General features: G+C 39.0%; 2 protein-coding genes across 2 annotated transcripts in view; one reads left to right on the top strand and one right to left on the bottom strand.

Moving 5' to 3' along the window:
- Positions 1 to 1,080: 1,080 nt before the first annotated feature.
- On the bottom strand, positions 1,081 to 2,043 carry LOC134662217 (small ribosomal subunit protein bS16m). The gene is made up of 3 exons (XM_063518484.1): positions 1,879 to 2,043; positions 1,567 to 1,726; positions 1,081 to 1,245 (listed from the first exon to the last, which is right to left on the bottom strand). Exons 1-3 carry the CDS (start codon positions 1,993 to 1,995, stop codon positions 1,121 to 1,123), a joined length of 402 nt encoding a protein of 133 aa, XP_063374554.1. The 5' UTR covers positions 1,996 to 2,043; the 3' UTR covers positions 1,081 to 1,120.
- An 11,072-nt stretch (positions 2,044 to 13,115) lies between these two features.
- LOC134660218 (trichohyalin-like) overlaps positions 13,116 to 18,541 on the top strand; it is an 86,791-nt gene continuing 81,365 nt past the window's right edge. Inside the window, exon 1 of the mRNA XM_063515946.1 lies at positions 13,116 to 13,382. Within this exon, the coding sequence (XP_063372016.1) occupies positions 13,260 to 13,382 (123 nt within the window). The 5' untranslated portion in view covers positions 13,116 to 13,259. The remainder of the gene's footprint in view (positions 13,383 to 18,541) is intronic.

The following is an 18,541-nucleotide window of genomic DNA, read 5'->3' as shown; positions in this document are numbered from 1 at the left end:
AGAAACTTCTGATGATCAACTTTCAGCAGCGGGTTATTCCCACTAGTTACCACCAAGTTGTTATCTGTGGTAACTACTGGGAATAAAAAAATCCCACTAGTTAACCACCAACTCGGTTTGGTGGTACCTACTGGGAATTTTTATTCCCAGTAGTTACCACCAAAATTTTGTTAAATACTAATAAAAGCGGTATAAAAATAGTATAGCATAAATATAGAGTGATTTAATAAATAATTATAAGTCGATTAGTGTTTTAATAAACTAACGGCCTTAAAAGTGACCAAAAATATTGAAACAGTTTAACTGGTTCTAGTACAAAAACTATAATATACAGTGTGTAAGTCAAATACGGGCAATAAATTAAACCAGATATAGAATTTACCCGTCTTATCATTAATTAAGATGTTTTTTTAAGTTGCACTTAATTATGACCCCGTGATTAATTTTTTCCACATGTACCGAGCAGCAATGTACTGTAAACATTAAGAAACAAAATGATAATGACATTACGAGATACGAGCTTTTGATAGTAACTGCCAACAAGCGCTGACAGTTACTTTAAAAAGCTCGTATCCCGTAACGTGTGTGGTGTATTACATTGCGGGCCGAATTATTTTGTATGGTTATAATTTTCAATGCATTTCTAAGTAAAATCTATCTCAATATACTTTTTAGGTCCTATGCTAACCACCGTTTAAATATTCGCCCGTATTGGATTTACACACTGTATGTAAGGATAAATTAAATTTAGTAATCCATTTAGATTATTTTTCAAGTGACTTTATTAGGTAATTCAAAATAACTATATTTATACTAGGTATACTATTTATATTGTATTTATTAGTGTAACAAAATTTTGGTGGTAACTAGAACTACTGGGAATTATTTTTCCCAGTAGTTACCAGTGGTAAAAGGTGGGAAAAAATTCCCAGTAGTTACCACTGGTAACAACTTGGTGGTAACTAGTGGGAATAATCCTCAGCAGCAGTATTGCTTATCGCACTTGAGTTTCACGAGTTGTGAGTGAACCTGATGCTTACAAAACGCAAATTAAATTAGGCAAGTATAAAAACAAATAGATACATTTACACTATTTATTAAACTAATTAAATAAAATAATCTAAGAGGTGGCGGGAGCGCTGGCTGCCTTCTCAGCCTCCTGTTGTTGAGCCAGTTCCTCCGCCTGCCGGTTCCGCCATGCTGTCATGTAGGAGCGTGGGTGGATCGGGAAGAAGCCGGACAAACCTGTAATTAAGCATAGGCTTTGCTAATGACGTAAAACAAAATCAACTAGTTATTTTTGTGTGAGCCATCTCTTTGTAAAGATCATTACTAAATCCATAATACTGCTAGTAAATATGAGGCTATTAGTTACAGTAACATTCTGAGAAATTCATAAGCATGACAATGATTATTTCTAAGCTGGTTATATCACTGGGTCCACAACTGTGCCTAAGTATTAAATTATAATCTATAACTACTTACAGTTAGTTTCTTATAATTATAAAATCTGGTGTGGTATATTTTTGCATGGGTTTGGTTTATTTACATGTAAATAAAACTTACCCAATAACTCTGCTACTGGTGGTGTAACATGAGCCCCCTTACCAAGCCAGTACTTCAGTCTTTCCAGATTCAGGGCTACTAATTTCTCATTGGACACATTTGGCATTGGGTCAAAGGATCCTAATTGTTCAATAACTGGTTGAGTAGTCGTTCTTTTGCGCTAAAACAAAATAATTACTATAAGTTACTGCTGCGTCGATTTATATTTAAGGGTTCGTAAAAATCCCTTAAAATAACTGTAAAATGTATAGGGTAGTGATGGGGATATCATTCCAAGTGATATTAAGAAACTAATAATGTAAGTACACTTACATGAGTTACGGATATATGAAAGAATGGCCTGTTCGTACAACCATGTCGGACCAAACGTATGGATTTGGCTGCTTTGGCAAAGTACCGACCAGTTCCACTGGCTGGTGGCAGCGGCATTTTAAATACAATTTCAAATATATTTTTACGTAAAGCAATTTATAACCTCAAATTTTGACAATGACAGCGAGTAGACATGGAGTAGACATAATGTGTTCCAGTAGATACAAATTTGATCATAATTATCATAAACCTAATTGCAAAATTATCATTGAAATATACATCTTATGTGGTTCGTATAGAGCACAGATTTGGAAAACGGTTATTAGCCGAGCCACGAGACGAGCCGCGAGCCGAGCCACGAGACGAGAGTGTAAACGCTGGGCTCGTGGCTCGGCTCGCGCTCGCCTGGCTCGCGTGGAGGAGCGGTTTTTTGGGCACGAGCCAAAGGGGCTCGCGCGGGACTTGCGCTTGCGTTCACACTCGCGTTCGGCTTGTCATTCGGTTATAAACCTTATGCCGTGCTGTTAGTGTTTAAAATATATTAGCTCGACGAGCTTGCTAGCCACGAGACGAGCCGCGAGCCGAGCCACGAGGCGAGAGTGTAATCAGGCCGCGTAGCCAAGATGCCAATCGCTTACGCTCCGTAGCGATCGAAACGCAACTGTCACTGTCGCACTAATATGGAAGAGTGATAGAGAGAGATGAAGCTTTTCGTTGTCGAAGCGATAGCGATTGTAACCTTGGCTAGGCTGGCAGTAGCTCGACGGGCTTACGCGCTCGAGGCGAGCCACGAGACGCGCCGCGAGCCGAGAGTCTAAACTGGTTATAACATAATACGCTATTCTGGCTGGACATGTAAAAACTGGTCAATTAATAAATTTCTGGCACAGCTTTCAGCGACCTTGTCAGTAAATAAAGGCGGCAAATTTAAAAAATGTAGGCCCGAAGAGTTGACTTTCACACTTCCCATCTTCGATCAACACGGGCTTTCGACACGTCGGCTTCCCATAGAAAATTTTAATTTCGCGCCTTTTCCTACTGACAAGTTGGGTGTGTTTTCAGTATGTGGGCATAGTACTAAACCGGGGTAAATGTTAGTAGGTTACTCTTTGAGAAACAGATATCTCGCTCTCACTTCTGGGTGCGGCGCACCGTGTCCTTGAACGGTGCGGTAGTGTGTTATGGCTATTAAAACTGTTCCCGACATAGTACTGCACGGCTAGCACATGATTATCCGCGGGATAGCTCGCGCCGCGAGAGACGGCAGTCGCCCGTCACAAATTTCTATCTCTATCTGTCAATTCCTCGATTTTGGCAGCATGAGTTCGCACATCGAGAAAAGAGTTCCACGAGAGAGAGCCATCCCGCGCGCGACTTAGCCAATGTGGCCATTTATACATGGAACAAACTTTTCATTCGTGGCAACACTGAATCGGTAAAATAATAATCGGATAAATAATGAATAGTCAGCCTTAGAAACGGAGCGTCCCTAGTCACGATAACTTTGTCTCTTTCTCGCAGTATGAAGAGTAAGAAATAGCAAATATTATTTTTAAGGCGAAAATGTCAGTGTCAATAATGTCAATCAAAATTTGATTCGCTTTGTCGTTACAAGTTGGAATATATTATTATAATTATCTAAAGATTACCTACCTATTCATTAAAATACAACTCCTTACGAATAATTGGCGTTTTGTTAAAAGTTTTGGCTAACAAAATACCATCTTTACGAAGAAGTCAAGTTGTAAGTAGTACACAATTCAATCTTCATAAAGCTCTTTTCCGTTGTCTTTTGCAAAAAAATTACATTCCTTTTAAATCTTATTTACAGACTAAATATCTTATGCTAATCCCCGACATATCTCCGTTATGGCTGGCTAGCCACTGCATTGCTGGCTTCGAAGATAGATTGAATGACAATCATGCACAAGCCTGTCATCAAACACGGAGGTATTCTCTACACCTAAGCATGCTGCTGCTAACCGCAGCCCTCCTGCCATCACGGAAGACATAGAAGGGCTCAAGTTGGGAACCTACTCCGTGCAAGGACAGTCGAGTGTTGATAACACTTCTCAAATAATGTGACTTTTAAATAAATACTACCAAAAACTTTAAATGATTTTATTTACTTTGACCTTTTTGAGATAGGTACTCAGATTTAAGTACGATTCGTCGGAGTCGGAGCGCATTTCACATTTGTATGCCCAAAGCCGGTCGGCTGCTTGCGGATCGGATGGCTCCGGACGGATTCTATCGCTTCTGCCACACATTATGTAAATAGGTACACTGAAAAAGCACTCCGGCGCGGCCCAACTCCAGCCGGTCGGTGGGAATCGTAACTTAAGGATTAGGCTAGTACCAACTCGTACACTACAAAGTAAGTATTACGGCTGTGGTCTTCTGTGAGGTGGAGGTTGAGTTGAGCTGCCAGATTCATTATTTGCATTCTTTGTGGAATGATGTTTCACAAAATTTCGTCTAAATCGGTTCGGCGGATTAAGCGTCAAGAGGTAACATATAGTCAGCAGCAATAGTTGCTAAGCGGGCGAGGTGTTCAAAATTACCTTGACGCGCTCTTATTCTCTTAACAATAAAGTCGCGTCAAGATCATTTTGAACACCTCGCCCGCTTAGCAACTATTGCTGCTGACTGTACATAGGTACAGATTCACTTTTTCATTTACTTATTATAAGTAAGGTTGATGCAATATTCAGGTCGGGATTGTGTTGTTTATATCCCACAATGAATGGAAACACCTAAGGAGCGACATAATATAGGTTGTCAACAATAATTGCATGTAAAAATACGCGTGTAAGTAAATATAACGAGTTAGCACTGATTGATAGCACATAATTGTTTCGCGGATTAGCAATGTAATATTTTTGTATCAATTATTTATGTTTCTATTAATTATCCCCCAGTCAATTCGACACCAACGGTTTGCTTTGTTGATGAGGTCGTGATCGTACAATCTTAGGCTTAGATTTTTTTCTATCGGATTTTCGTTTAACTTAAGAGAACAAACAAGTCATTGTGAAAAAATATAATCATTTTCGATATTAATGGCATGATCATGAAACTCAAGATTCAAATTATACTTAAACAAAAAAGTGTTGTAGTATGAAATAAATATAAAATATGGAAAATTATCTTTCTTTTAGAACAAAAGTCAACAAAACTTCGACCAAATGCGCTTGTCGCGACCCTCTAGCCTCGAAGACAATTTCTCTCATTTTGACGTTCAAACGCGGGACATTTTGTCTCCCATAGTACACTCGTGCTACGATTTTCGAGAGTATCCCGCGTGGAACTGTCAAACGACAAAATTATGTCGCTTTGACATTTGTCCGCGAGACAGCGGGTTGTCGCGCGGCTCTTATGCTACCGATTCGCGAGAGAGCTCTATGTCGCGGCATTTTCTCGCCTGTCGACTGTCGCGCCCATCATGTGCTAGCCGTGCTGGGCGGTATCATTAGCTTTTAGAAAGGCACCTACTAGGTACAAATTCTGAGAACCTAAATTTTTGTATGACCTGTAGGGCTATGATGGCCGGCTCTTTATCATTTGTCACCATGGCTGTCACGTTCTAACAAATGTGTAAGTGCGAAAGTGACGCATAGCATGACAGGTGATAAAAATACGACCATGATAGCTGGTCTGAAATAGGTATGATAGAAGTGCGAACAATAGAAAAAACGAGTTGCGAATTACCTTTTGGCACGTGTATTGTACAATGTTTTACAGTACATAATACATATGGCTCTTTAAATTTTCGACTTAGGCACGTGCCCTAGTGCGGTAATTAGCACAATACAATACTATGTCGAATAGGTACTGTAAAACGTTGTACAATACATGTGCGAAAAGGTCATTCGCAACTCGTTGCGAATTTTCTACTTTTCGCACTCGTATCGTAATGTACTATTACATAGGTCCCGTTCTGAGCATGCTCGGTTGCTCATATTATCGATAAACTCTACATCTCTCGACGATGGATCGATCGCGCAGTTTTGTGACGTTTCATTGTCAATTGTTACGCGCGGCAGTGGCGCCCGCCGGTGTAGTGTCGTGGGCAGCGCTTTCATTCATTGGACCCGCAGGATGAATAGGGATGGGACACAAATTATCGATAAAAGCGAGAGGCTTGTCGATGAAGTGCGCAAATTTGGTGGCGCATCATTGTCAATTGCTATGCGCGGCATTGAATGGGACATGTTCTATGGATAAACGTAGTATATCGATAAACCACTGATTCGGTTAAATTGTGTTTTTTGGAAAATAATTATAGCCAGCCTTTTATTAATGTAGTATGATACATTTGGTTATGGTGCTTTATGCACACTAGCGTCCCAACCCCTCCCCCTGCCGCAACCCCCCCGTATAGTATGAAATATGTTCCCCTTGACGGTTTTTTTTTAATTTTTGAGAAAAGTATGCAGTCATGTAGGAGCGTGGGTGGATCGGGAAGAAGTCGGACAAACCTGTATAATTAAGCATAGGCTTTGCTAATGACGTAAAACAAAATCAACTAGTTATTTTTGTGTGAGCGATTTCCTCTTTGTAAAGATCATTACTAAATCCATAATACTGGTAGTAAATACATATGAGGCTATTAGTTACAGTAAGATTCTGAGAAATTCATAAGTATGACAATGATTATTTCTAAGCTGGTTATATCACTGGGTCCACAACTGTGCCTAAGTATTAAATTATAATCTATAACTACTTACAGTTAGTTTCTTATAATTAGAAAATCTGGTGTGGTATATTTTTGCATGGGTTTGGTTTATTTACATGTAAATAAAACTTACCTAATAACTCTGCTACTGGTGGTGATACCTTTGGTTATGGTGCTTTATGCACACTAGCGTCCCAACCCCTCCCCCTGCCGCAACCCCCCCCCCCGTATAGTATGAAATATGTTCCCCTTGACGGTTTTTTTTTTTAAATTTTGAGAAAAGTATTAGAGTTAAGAAAAAAGTGTGTAGGTAAGAAATAATCCTTAATAAATTTTAAACAAAAAAGGTTATATGCCACTTTTTGGTAAGACTCACCATATTCATGTATTAACTTGTTGAAGTTCAATGTAACATAGTACGTGATAGTAGGTACTGACAGAAATCGTATGGGAAGAACCAGCTTGTTCAACGGTAGAATTTTGTTGAAGTTCATCTACCTATAACATGAGTATAGTACATTATATCAAAAAAAAAAATATAACCTTTTTTGTTTAAAATTTATTAAGGATTATTTCATACCTTCACACTTTTTTCTGAACTCTAATACTTTTATCAAAAAATAAAAAAAACCGTCAACCGGGACATATTTCATAGTAAAAGGGGGGGTTGCGGCAGGGGGAAGGATTGGGACGCTAGTGTGCGTAAAGCACCATACCCAAAGGTATCATACTACATTCATAAAAGGCTGGCTACAATTTGTTTGTCTTCCCCATACATTAGAACATTTAGAACACAACTTATATTGCTGTGCCCCAACGGGGTTTATGCTGGAACATGTAAATACTTTAAAATCTTGTAAAACCCATAAAAGAAATGAATAAATTATGAATTATGAACTTAACCGAATCACACGCAGGTTTAGTGACGTTTAAATTTTCCTCAGACATTATAGGCTACTATTTTAATGGCATCTGCAATTCAGCAAGTTGTTCTAGTTTTCTTTTGATTTTTGCTTATAGGTACTTAATTACTTATTTAGGTACATAGAGCGCGTGATGCGCGTCATCAATAGTCACCCTAAAATGGATTTTAGCAAATGTGGCCAAATTCAATTCAGAACCGTTTCATACGTTAACCGCAATAATTAAAAAAGTAGGTATACCTACGACAAAAGTACCTACCTAATACCTATATCAGGGTCCTCCGGTCAGTTGAATCCATACTTAACACCTTAAGAACTAAAAAATAAATAAATAAATTTAATGGTGGTAGACGGTTTGGTGCAACCGACCATAAGAGTACCTGTTACTAGCTAATTGTCGCTACTAATAGCGCATTTATGAATAACACCACTAGTCGTGTTCAAAAATCAAAATGATGTCCATGATTTATATAATCAAAACTTTTCCTTCGATCATAATCCTTATAAACATTTTCTCTTCCCAAATCTTATCGACACACGTAACCACATCCCTAAAACTTCCCAATCGCTACAAGCTGACCGACATACGTCGACCTTACTACAGACAGGGACGCACATACCCTAACCCCTGCAGTCAGACAAGGAAGGAATCCGAATTGGGTCACGGGTCTACCGTCTTAGGCTGCCGAAAAGCGGTGAAGCGCTGAAAGTGTTAAAGTATAGGCTATAAATAGATGTAGGTGAATGAGTGCGGGACTATGAAAGCCTGAAAAAGGATTTCAGAAGGCTTTTCGGGAAATTGAACTGCATTGAATTGTTATCGGGAAAAGACGTTAATATTCAATGGGAATGTCTAATAATAGAAGTAGGTAAGGTAAGGTATGAGGAAGTATGGTTTGTAACAGGGATGGTTATTCTAATTGTGTAATAACAGGTTATGAATTTGATCTGGATGTGTTAAGTGGAGTCCAGACGAGACAATTTTTCGCCAATCTGATGAAATTGTCCGATCGAATCAGGCCGTGCGTACGCAAATACCAATTTGATTCCCCGATCAAATCAGCAGATGCGGACACAAAAATGCCAATTTTCGAAGTTAGTATTTATGGAATGCAAATTGGTGATTAAATTGTGAACGTGTGGACGCTAGGTGAAATTGGCGCCAACTATTTTCCTGATCTAATCGGTCGATTTGCCCAACTCGTCTGGATAGGGCTTTATGGATATGACCTGTTACTGTCAGTGTCAACAATGACGTTTTTGGATCATGAATCTAGTACTTTAACTGGATAGGGCATGAGTGGTGGGGATAACTGACAAAACGGGATATTCTTATGTATCTTTCACTAGGAGTAGCAGAGAAAGCCCTATTATTGTTTGTCCTTGTCACAGTCTCACATTTTTTTTTATTCCCCACCGTAAATTTAGTATGGATTATGGTGGGCAACAAATAAATTCGACCAATCATAGTGTCGCATTGCGTATGTTTTGTACCTCACGGAGGCACGCGTAGACCACTTCTATAGGATCCTACCTTCTATGAAGAAATGTCATTTTTCGATACTATTTTAAAAACTCAAAAATGCGATTTATCCCAGAGATAAGACCATGGTCTAATAAAACATGGTCTTCTCTTCCCAGAGTGTCACTTGCCTACGTCACAATAACATTGCCACTTTATTTCAACATAACATGTTACATGGGTACATTATATCTATGGTAAAATATTTCTTTATAATTTTCATTTATATGTATTAAAATACGACCGAAGGGAGTGTTTTAAATCGTCAAGAGTTGCGATTACCTTTTTGCACGTGTACCTATTGTACCTACAACGTTTTACAGTATAGATTTATAAGGCATAGATCGAGTGTTCGTACATACCAAGTAAAGCCATTTCAAGTGTGACGTCACGTCAAGCAAGTGTTAAGGATGTGGTTAAAATCCCCCACTTTGAGGGAAATATCTATATACTGGCAACACGTTTTTGTATATATGAGTGTGTTGCTGAGCGTAAAACACGAGCCTCGCACGCACACATCGATCGTGTTTCGGCTTTTGACAGGTTATTAGCCGTATGGGGACTATCTGTCTATGCGTTATTATTAGTTTAAGTTTTACAGTAGGTACATACATAGGTTCATGGCTCTTTAAATTTTCGACATAAACACGTAGGTATTGTGCTTAATGTCGAAAATTATGTACCTACCGTAAAAGAAAATGCTACTTTCTTTGGTTTTTGAAAGGTTCTAATTTTAGACGGAGTGTACATTATAATGCACATTGGGCCTTACGAGGACAACTCGCCTTGGCCTGTCCTAACAAATCAGATATGGGTCATTCTCTCATTTCGTGCAAATCGGTGAGATTCTCTCGATTTGTAATTTTTGTTTTAAATGGTAAACTTTTGAGTTTCGTCAATTTGTGGATTCATTTATTAACATTTTTCTGCTAAAGGCACCTTTGTAACGTTATTACTTTTCATTTAATAAGGCTACTGGTAATGAACTACGCGCTGGTAATGAATTCGGCCGAGATGGTAATTTTATCAGTGGACGGTAATGAAACAAACTTATGAAATCGAACATATTCTATGTATATAAGTATGTATTTATCTATATACGTATGTATATCGTCGCCTAACACCCATAGTACAAGCTTTGCTTAGTTTGGGGCTAGGTTGATCTGTGTAAGATGTCCCCCAATATTTATTTATTTATTTATTATTTATATAAAAAACTGTATTTCAAGAAAATTAACACCAATTAAAATCAACAATATTAAAAACATGTGTCTTAAGCACTGCGGAGATGATCAAACCGACTTGACATACACTTGGAGTTGACAATCTCAACTTATAATGTTCAAGCTAGATGGTACATTCACCATTTACTTATCATCATTATAAGTCGAGATTGTTAACCCCAAGTGTTTGTTAAGTCGGTTTGATCATCTGCGCACCATATCACATAAAACATAGTTTTCAAATTTTCAAAAATTAGCATAGACAAAATATATTTAAATCATTCGCGTTTTGTACCTATGTAATTTTTTTTTATCGTTTTAACCCTATAGTGTGGGGTGTCGTCGGATAGGTCTTTAAAAATAAATAGGAGTTTGCAAACAACATTTTTTGATAAAGTCAATCAATTCGGAAATAATAATTTAGAAAGAATAAAAAACGGTTATTCCTTCTAACTTTTGAAAAATCGATCCAAAAAATATGGAAAAAAATCATAAAAATAGTGCTTAATAAACTCATTCAAACAAAATTAAAGCGAACTTGATAAGTTAAGCCGTTTATGAGTTATCGCTAAAAGTCTTCCCTTCTTATTTTATTTAAAAGCGTGGCAAACTTTATTTGTGACCGGATTTTCGCAAGCAACCCTATAACCACATAATAGTGACCGGAAAAAGATAGGCAACCTAGTTGATTTATATTGTACAAGTTGTATACTTTCCATTGGAACTTATTTCGTTTGTCAGACAGATCGGTGAAATTTAAAGAAAAAAATTTTTTTTTCAAAAAATAATTAAACATAGTTTTGACCATATTTCTTTAAGCAACCCTATTTATTTATGTTCAGGAATATATTTTCTTTCATAATATGTAAGTTTCATCCGTCAGACATATCGGTGAAGGTCGACCATCTTAGACTACAAAGGCTCCCCGGTTGGGCTCCCCTATTATCATATACAGTTTTAAATGTTTATAACAACGTAATATTTATAATAACTAAGCCTCTTTCCATTAAATGCACTGCCTCGAATATATTATCATTACCTTCTTAAGTCATTCATTACCTTTCCCAGTAAAATTAGAAGGAAAAGAAGTGAATGAAACCGATATGAATGAAGTTTTGGAAGTTTTTGTCGCCTACATCAGTTGGCATCAGACCTTAATTTTGCAGAATAAACCATCTGAAAGGGGACACTAAAACACTTCATTACGTATAATTATAATAATGTACACTTGCTACTTACTGTATAAATCACGCGATGGCGATGAAGACTAACGAGAACCACACTCCTTCCCGACCCGAGAGATCGTATATATTTTCGCTAACAGCGGCACACGGGCGTCCGCTACGAGATCACGCGGCCAACTGACTGACGAACAATGTGTTGCATCGGCGGTAGGCGCTATATACCCTCGCTATATAGCAAAATATAGCTAATCTATTTCTCGCGTCGGTAATGAAGAAATTACTTGAACCATACACTTATAAGGCTGTATAGTTTTTATTATTTATTTCTAGCTTCTAATATTATACGATTTAAAACATAACTAAATAAGTCATTTATTGAACAAACAACGAATTTTCTATTTGTAGTATCTTAAGGTTAAAATGTAGGTCAAAGTTATATATTCACGCGTTACATGTAGAGATGAATGAAAAAATTGGGTGTTAATTGTACATATAAAGAAAATACATATCTTTTTAGAATTGTTCATTGGAGAGACATATACTTTAGGCCCTATGTTACAACCTTGCATTAACAGATATTTGAAAACGCCACCACATTTTTGGTAAATTTCCGAAAACACCGATTTGCACGAAATGCGAGAACGACCCATATATAGAAACAAGCCAATTGAAACCTTATTGTTAAAAGTGGCCAATTACCTACTATAATACTGGTCAATAACTATAGCAGTAGAGCGTGCGACTTTCAATCCGGAGGTCGCGGGTTCAAACCCCGGGTCGTACCAATGAGTTTTTCGGAACTTATGTACAAAATATCATTTGATATTTACCAGTCGCTTTTCGGTGAAGGAAAACATCGCGAGGAAACCGGACTAATCCCAATAAGACCCTAGTTTAATACCCTCTGGGTTGGAAGGTCAGACGGCAGTCGCTTTCGTAAAAACTAGTACCTACGCCAATTCTTGGGATTAGTTGCCAAGCGGACCCCAGGCTCCCATGAGCCGTGACAAAATGCCGGGACAACGCAAGTAAGTTAATGATGATTCATTTCTTTGGGGACCTGCCCTTTAATTTACATTATGAGCATGACCCATTAAGCATCATTTTAAACAGGTCAAGTCAATAATTGCGGGTAGGTAACAAAGGTTATGACAGGATTTGATGTCGATTCACACAAGGTCGCAAGATGTACGCCACTTTTCTTACACCTCGTAACCGCAACCGCTGTTACGCACGGTCTGCGTATTGTATCATAAGTAATTAACGAACCGCTTCCTATACCCGAGATAAGACCGCTTGTGAATCAATCGCTAGTCGCTGAGTTGTGGGAGCACCGCGCACGCGCGCTACGCCGATCGATGGGCCGGCGCAGCGACCGGGCGTCAGTGGCCGCGCCGCCGCCGCGCAGTCCAGATGACCCAGTGAAAAGACAAGCTGTATCTTCGGGAATACGCCGAGGACGAGCGGCCGCCGTGCCGGGAGGAGTGGCGCCGGTCGGAGTGGACCGGCGGCGCGCGCGGCCGCCTGCCGCAAGTAGACCGCTCACCCTCGCGGCGCAGCCCCTACCTCGCCCGGGACGATGAGCCCTCGCCCGCGCCGGACGAGCGCGGACGCTCGGCCTCCGCCGGCGCCCACCACCGCGCGCGCCCGCGCCCGCTCCGCTACCAGTCCCTGGAGCGCGACTACGACCGCTCCTACGCGCCGCCGCCGCCCCCCGAGGATGACTACTACCGGCGCGAACCTCCCCCCCTCTTCCTTGGAGAGCTGCAATCTCAGAATTCCGATCTCCAACGGGAGCTGGGGAACCTCAAGAAGGAGCTGGAATTGACCAATCAGAAGCTCGGGTCCAGCATGCACAGCATAAAGACTTTCTGGAGTCCCGAGCTGAAGAAGGAGCGGGCGCTGCGCAAGGAGGAGAGCGCGAAGTACAGCCTTATCAACGACCAACTGAAACTGCTCAATCAAGAAAACCAGGTCAGTCCCTTTCAAATTTCTGTAATCCTAGTAGCTCTCGAAGGCAGTACATGGTTTTAGGTTCTTATATACTGAAATAAGTCTTTAGACAAGCTTTCTCGGGATGAAAGGACAGCAGATAATGTATAGGTACTACACCTAGTTACCTACCTAACGCTTTGGCAGTGTTGGCTTTCTTGTACAGATAGGTACCTCAGAAACATCAAAACTCGGTATATGAGTCACGTATTTCAAGTAAAGCGATATTTTTAACTATCCTGGTGGCTAAAACTAGAACTAAACCCACTTTTCGCTGAAAGTACGTAGAAATTTGTAAATTATAAGCGAATGAACTAGGTGTAATTATTTTCGATAAGAATAAGAACGCTATTTAACGTAGGTAAGCATAGATAAAAGCCTTCAAACCATGTTCCATTAAATAACACGGTTCGGTATGTGTCAGTGGAAGCACGTCCATGCTACTCGGTTCCCATCGGTATTCCTATGTCGGGACTACTCGGCACTATGTATTCTAATACTAATCTCGGAGACAGGGCATGCCAAATATTTAAGCACCAGCTTGCCCAACTGATGTCTTAGACGCACCGCTATGTAGTTTTACAATCCAGGTCGACCAACATTTGATCAGCCGGAGTGCAAAGGCCTGAAGCTGTCTGGAGCCCGCAATGTCCATCAGTGTCCACATTTGCCTCTTGCAACAGACTCGTTCTGGGGTACTCTGTGCATCTTCACTCTCAACGCCTAACTTTTGATGATTAGTGGCGTACCTTAACTGTACCAATGTGGCCAGTGGCAAATTCATTGAATTGAGGCATTAAGGGTCTGTGTTAACGGCCTGTAGGGGCCTCTTCTCGGGTAGGGGCCCGTGGCATTTAGCCCGCTTTGTAACTCTACATGGTAGACTAAACTGACATTTCATAGTATGAACATCATGTGTCATTTCATACTATGAAATGTCATTTTAGTCTACGGAATAAAAAAATAGACTTTAGCTTATTGAGTTAATGATAAAATTTTTGATAAATGAAACCTGCGACAAATGGTTAAATTATCAGAAACCAAATTTCATTAGGTACCTTTACAGCGACATATCCTTATCCTACATAGCTTCGCTTAGAAACTTTTACTATCTATGCACTAAGTCTGGTTGCTTAGGTAGCCATATACGTTACACACAGTGACACAAGATAAGTACTTTTATTCGCATTTTATGGCCACTTCTCTCCACTCGGAAGGAATTATTATGCGCCACGTACACTGAAAGATAAATAAAATCAGGTAAAGGGGTAATTTATATCACAACTCAATTTTCGGCAGGGGTTCGAAGTCATTCATCGCTTGCAATATTAAATAGATTAGATTTACGTATGAGACACGGGAAACCAAAAAGCCGCTCCCATTTGAAGTTACGCTCTCATTTTAAAACGACATGTTTAAATTACATGATACTAGGCATTAACATTTACGTAAGATACCTATACAGGGTGCTTCCTGTAACAGGAGCAATAAATTAAACTTTAGGCTGTACTCCTTAAACTGACCAGCATTTGTTCAGCAACTTTTAAAAATTATGAATCCTTTAGACTACCTCTTTTTCATACAAAATAAATATTGCCTTCAATGTACGCTGACATCAGTGTGTTTGATGTTGCTTGTCACGCTTTAAACATAACAAAATTTGCAATACATTGCGTCTTAGAATAAACTTTAAAGTGTAATAAAATAATTTTTATAAACAAAAGTTTTTTTTTTTGTTTTAATAAATACGAGTTATTTTCAAAAGTTGCTGAACAAATGTTGGTCAGTTTGAGGAGTACAGCCTAAAGTTTAATTTATTGCTCCTGTTACAGGAAGCACCCTGTATAAATATATGCTTAAGCACCAGTCCGTAGCTGACCACAATAACGTCTTACTAACCGCCTCAGTTAAACGGTAGACCTACCTACCAATGTGCCAAATAGTGTCCGACCGAAACATATTTTTTTGCCGAAACCGAAACCGAAACCGAATGTTCGGCTTTGGCTCTAGTTTCGGCCGAAACCGAAACCGAAACCGAAACTTTTGAAGACTTGTTAAAATCGTTGAAAAAATGTCATAAAACCGCTTTTAAACTCATGTTAAGGGGCTGTCAACACCCAATGTCCTTGAAATTTATGTTACTTAAGGGGCTCCGCCACGCCAATGACCTTCGATCTGAATCCCTTAGTTTTCTTATGTTTTTTGTAGCTTATCATATTAACAGCAACGGCTTTAAGCAATATAGTATTCCATATTTACTTCAAAGTTCGTTGTCTTCGAGATATTTGGCATCAAAGTTGAACAATTTAAGGCCAAAAAACTGGTTTTCTGGCCATAACTTTTGTGTTCATTCGTTTAAAATTAAAACCCTAGACACGTTTTACGACACGTCAAAGACGAACCCAAATATGTAGATTTCGTTTAAGTAATATCCTTCACAGCAATCTGGATACGAAAAAAGTGTTCTTTTAGACAATGTTTAAAAAAATCATAAAATAGTATCAATTTCTTTCAAAATCCGGTAGACAATAATGGAGATAAAGATTGAAGAACCGATAGCCGTTTGTCTTATAAAAATCTATCTGTAGTGCAAAAGTAGGAGATACGATTCAAAACTTGTCAAAAATCGATGAAAACCGCAGGTAGCCCGTTTTAAGAAAAAGTATATGATTTAGTAAAGCAAAAAATATATTTATACCTATATATGTTAATATTTATTATATTTTAAGACCGTGGCCGCACTCGATACATGATTGAACGACATCGGCTCGATAGAAAATAATTGCAAAGATTGGTCTTAAAATCACCGTTAAACGGTTCTAATGTCTTTATTTCTTGACTTATGTGTCTGAAATTAAAATCAATTTGTCAAAACATTTACTTATACCTAAACCGCTAACGAGTACCTAATATTACACAAATAATCCACATTTATTTTTATTTCAATAGTTTTCTTATTATTCCCTTGAGCGCTAGTGGCCTAGCGGTGAGTAAGAAGTAAGAGCGTGCGACTTTCAATCCAAAGATTCCAAAGGCCGCAGGTACTTTTGGAACTTATGTACGAAATATCATATGATATTTACCATTGAGGAAGCCGGACTAGCCCGATAAAGCCTAGTTTACCCTCTGGATTGGAAGGTCAGTCTGATGGCAGTCGCTTTCGTAAAAACTAGTGCCGACGCCAATTCTTGGGATTAGTTGTCAAGTGGACCCCATGCTCCATAACGCGTATAACCGCATGCGGATAACGCGAGGAAGATAATGAGTTTTCTTATTATTCCCTTGCCCAGGCCCAGTAACATGCGACAATGCTATCTCATTTACTACGATACAATTAGACAGTGTGCGCGTTTTAGGTATTGACAGCCTCTTAAGACTGCGTCGACCGTTCAGTGGCCCCATCGTTAGTGGAATTGTGTTTAATAATAAACCGATTAATTTCTGTATACTTAAATCAGTACATATATGTATTAATATTGTTGTCCTACTTGTGCCAAAACTTTTGGTCTTTGTCACATAGTTTAGTTTCATAGAACGAAGTACCTTTGCGTATGTTTCAGCCCGGCCGAAAGGTTCGGCCGTTTTTTGGCCGAAACCGAAACTACGGCCGAAACATGATTTTTTGGCCGAAACTGGCCGAAACCGAAACCGAAACCGAACCTTCGGTCGGACACTAGTGCCAAAGAGAATTTTCAAAAATTGCAATTGTGCCAAAAAATATGTACCTACGCGGAATTTTGTTTTGCACGTTTATTGCCAAAGACGCCAATGAGTGAGGTAAATATTATATAAGTCGTCAACATTTGTGACGTTATCTATGATAAGGGACCTTATTGTCGATGGCGCTTACGGCATTATTAACGATGCTCCGATATAAATACAATGCCGCGCGACGCTGTGCGGCGTAAGCGCCATCGACAATAAGGTCCCTTTTCATAGATAATGCCCCATTTAAGAACATTGAGTAATAAATAATCCGTAATCTGAACGGGAACTTTCTAAGTTCCAAGTGGAAACTTGTACGATAATTCTACCATGAAAGTTTCCAGAAATATTTGAATTTTTTGAGAATGTTCTGCAACTTTCACATTGCTAGGTAGACCGCATAGACCGGAACTTGACGCAGCGTACACGCAACGATGTGACGTGTCTTACGGCGCGCGGTGTGTCAGCGTCTATTAATTAAGCGCTGGTGTCGAGATCTCTTAATTTATTACGTTCATGACGTTAAGTAATTCTTGTTGGCGTCTTTTAGACAACTTGATCACTTTTTCATCGTTAATTAGAACATCTTTGAGACGCTTTATCCATCAAAATTTGGTTACTTCATCATCTAAGAGCTTCATTATCGACAAATTTATTAGAAACGGAGAGCAATAAAAATAAATATTAAATTTGATGGTTAATTATAACCAGTTCTTTAGCCTAGACCTAGATAATAAATTAATTAATTAATATTATAGGACATTATTACACAAATTGACTAAGCCCCACGGTAAGCTCAAGAAAGCTTGTGTTGTGGGTACCTACTCAGACAACGATATATATAATATACAAATACTTAAATACATAGAAAACAACCATGACTCAGGAACAAATATCTGTGCTCATCACACAAATAAATGCCCTTACTGGGATTCGAACCCAGGACCGCGGCTTCACAGGCAGGGTCACTACTCACTAGGCCAGACCGGTCGTCAAAATCTCTCTATCATGTACCTACAGTGAAATTTATTTTAGAATTTAATAATATTTCTCTCTTCTCCATCGATTTCTCATGTTGAAGGGTGAAAAGAAGCAATTTTTTTTACCACCACCGTTGTATACCCTCTAGATATATTTAAAGATCTACAAATACGTACAAGCCTAACACCTATAGTCAAAGCTCTTTTAAAATGTTCTTCCATTAAATAGAGCACGTATTAAATGACGTCAGCCATTAAAAAATAAGTATTCCACCTATTAATAAGAACTAAAGGATGATAAAGATAAAGATAAAAAGATAGTTTATTCAAGTAGGCATAATTACAATGCGCTTATGAACGTCAAATAAAGCTAACCGGCTCCAACCCTACACCTCTGCCCCGAGAAGATTTAAATCCGCCCTCAATTGGAGGAGGGTATCCCAATATGGGACCGGC

Source organism: Cydia amplana, chromosome 2 (assembly GCF_948474715.1).
Source record: "Cydia amplana chromosome 2, ilCydAmpl1.1, whole genome shotgun sequence".
In the NCBI taxonomy this organism is placed as follows: Eukaryota; Metazoa; Arthropoda; class Insecta; order Lepidoptera; family Tortricidae; genus Cydia; species Cydia amplana.
Note: the sequence above shows the minus strand (reverse complement) of the source record. Positions and strands in the feature narration are given on the sequence as shown.

Excerpts from the sequence above, each read along its gene's own strand:
- LOC134662217 (XM_063518484.1), bottom strand. The coding sequence starts at position 1,995 with ATGCCGCTGCCACCAGCCAGTGGAACTGGTCGGTACTTTGCCAAAGCA. Across the intron at positions 1,727-1,878 it reads TTCATATATCCGTAACTCAT|CGCAAAAGAACGACTACTCA; the intron begins GTAAGTGTACTT and ends ATTTTGTTTTAG. Across the intron at positions 1,246-1,566 it reads ACCAGTAGCAGAGTTATTGG|GTTTGTCCGGCTTCTTCCCG; the intron begins GTAAGTTTTATT and ends GCTTAATTACAG.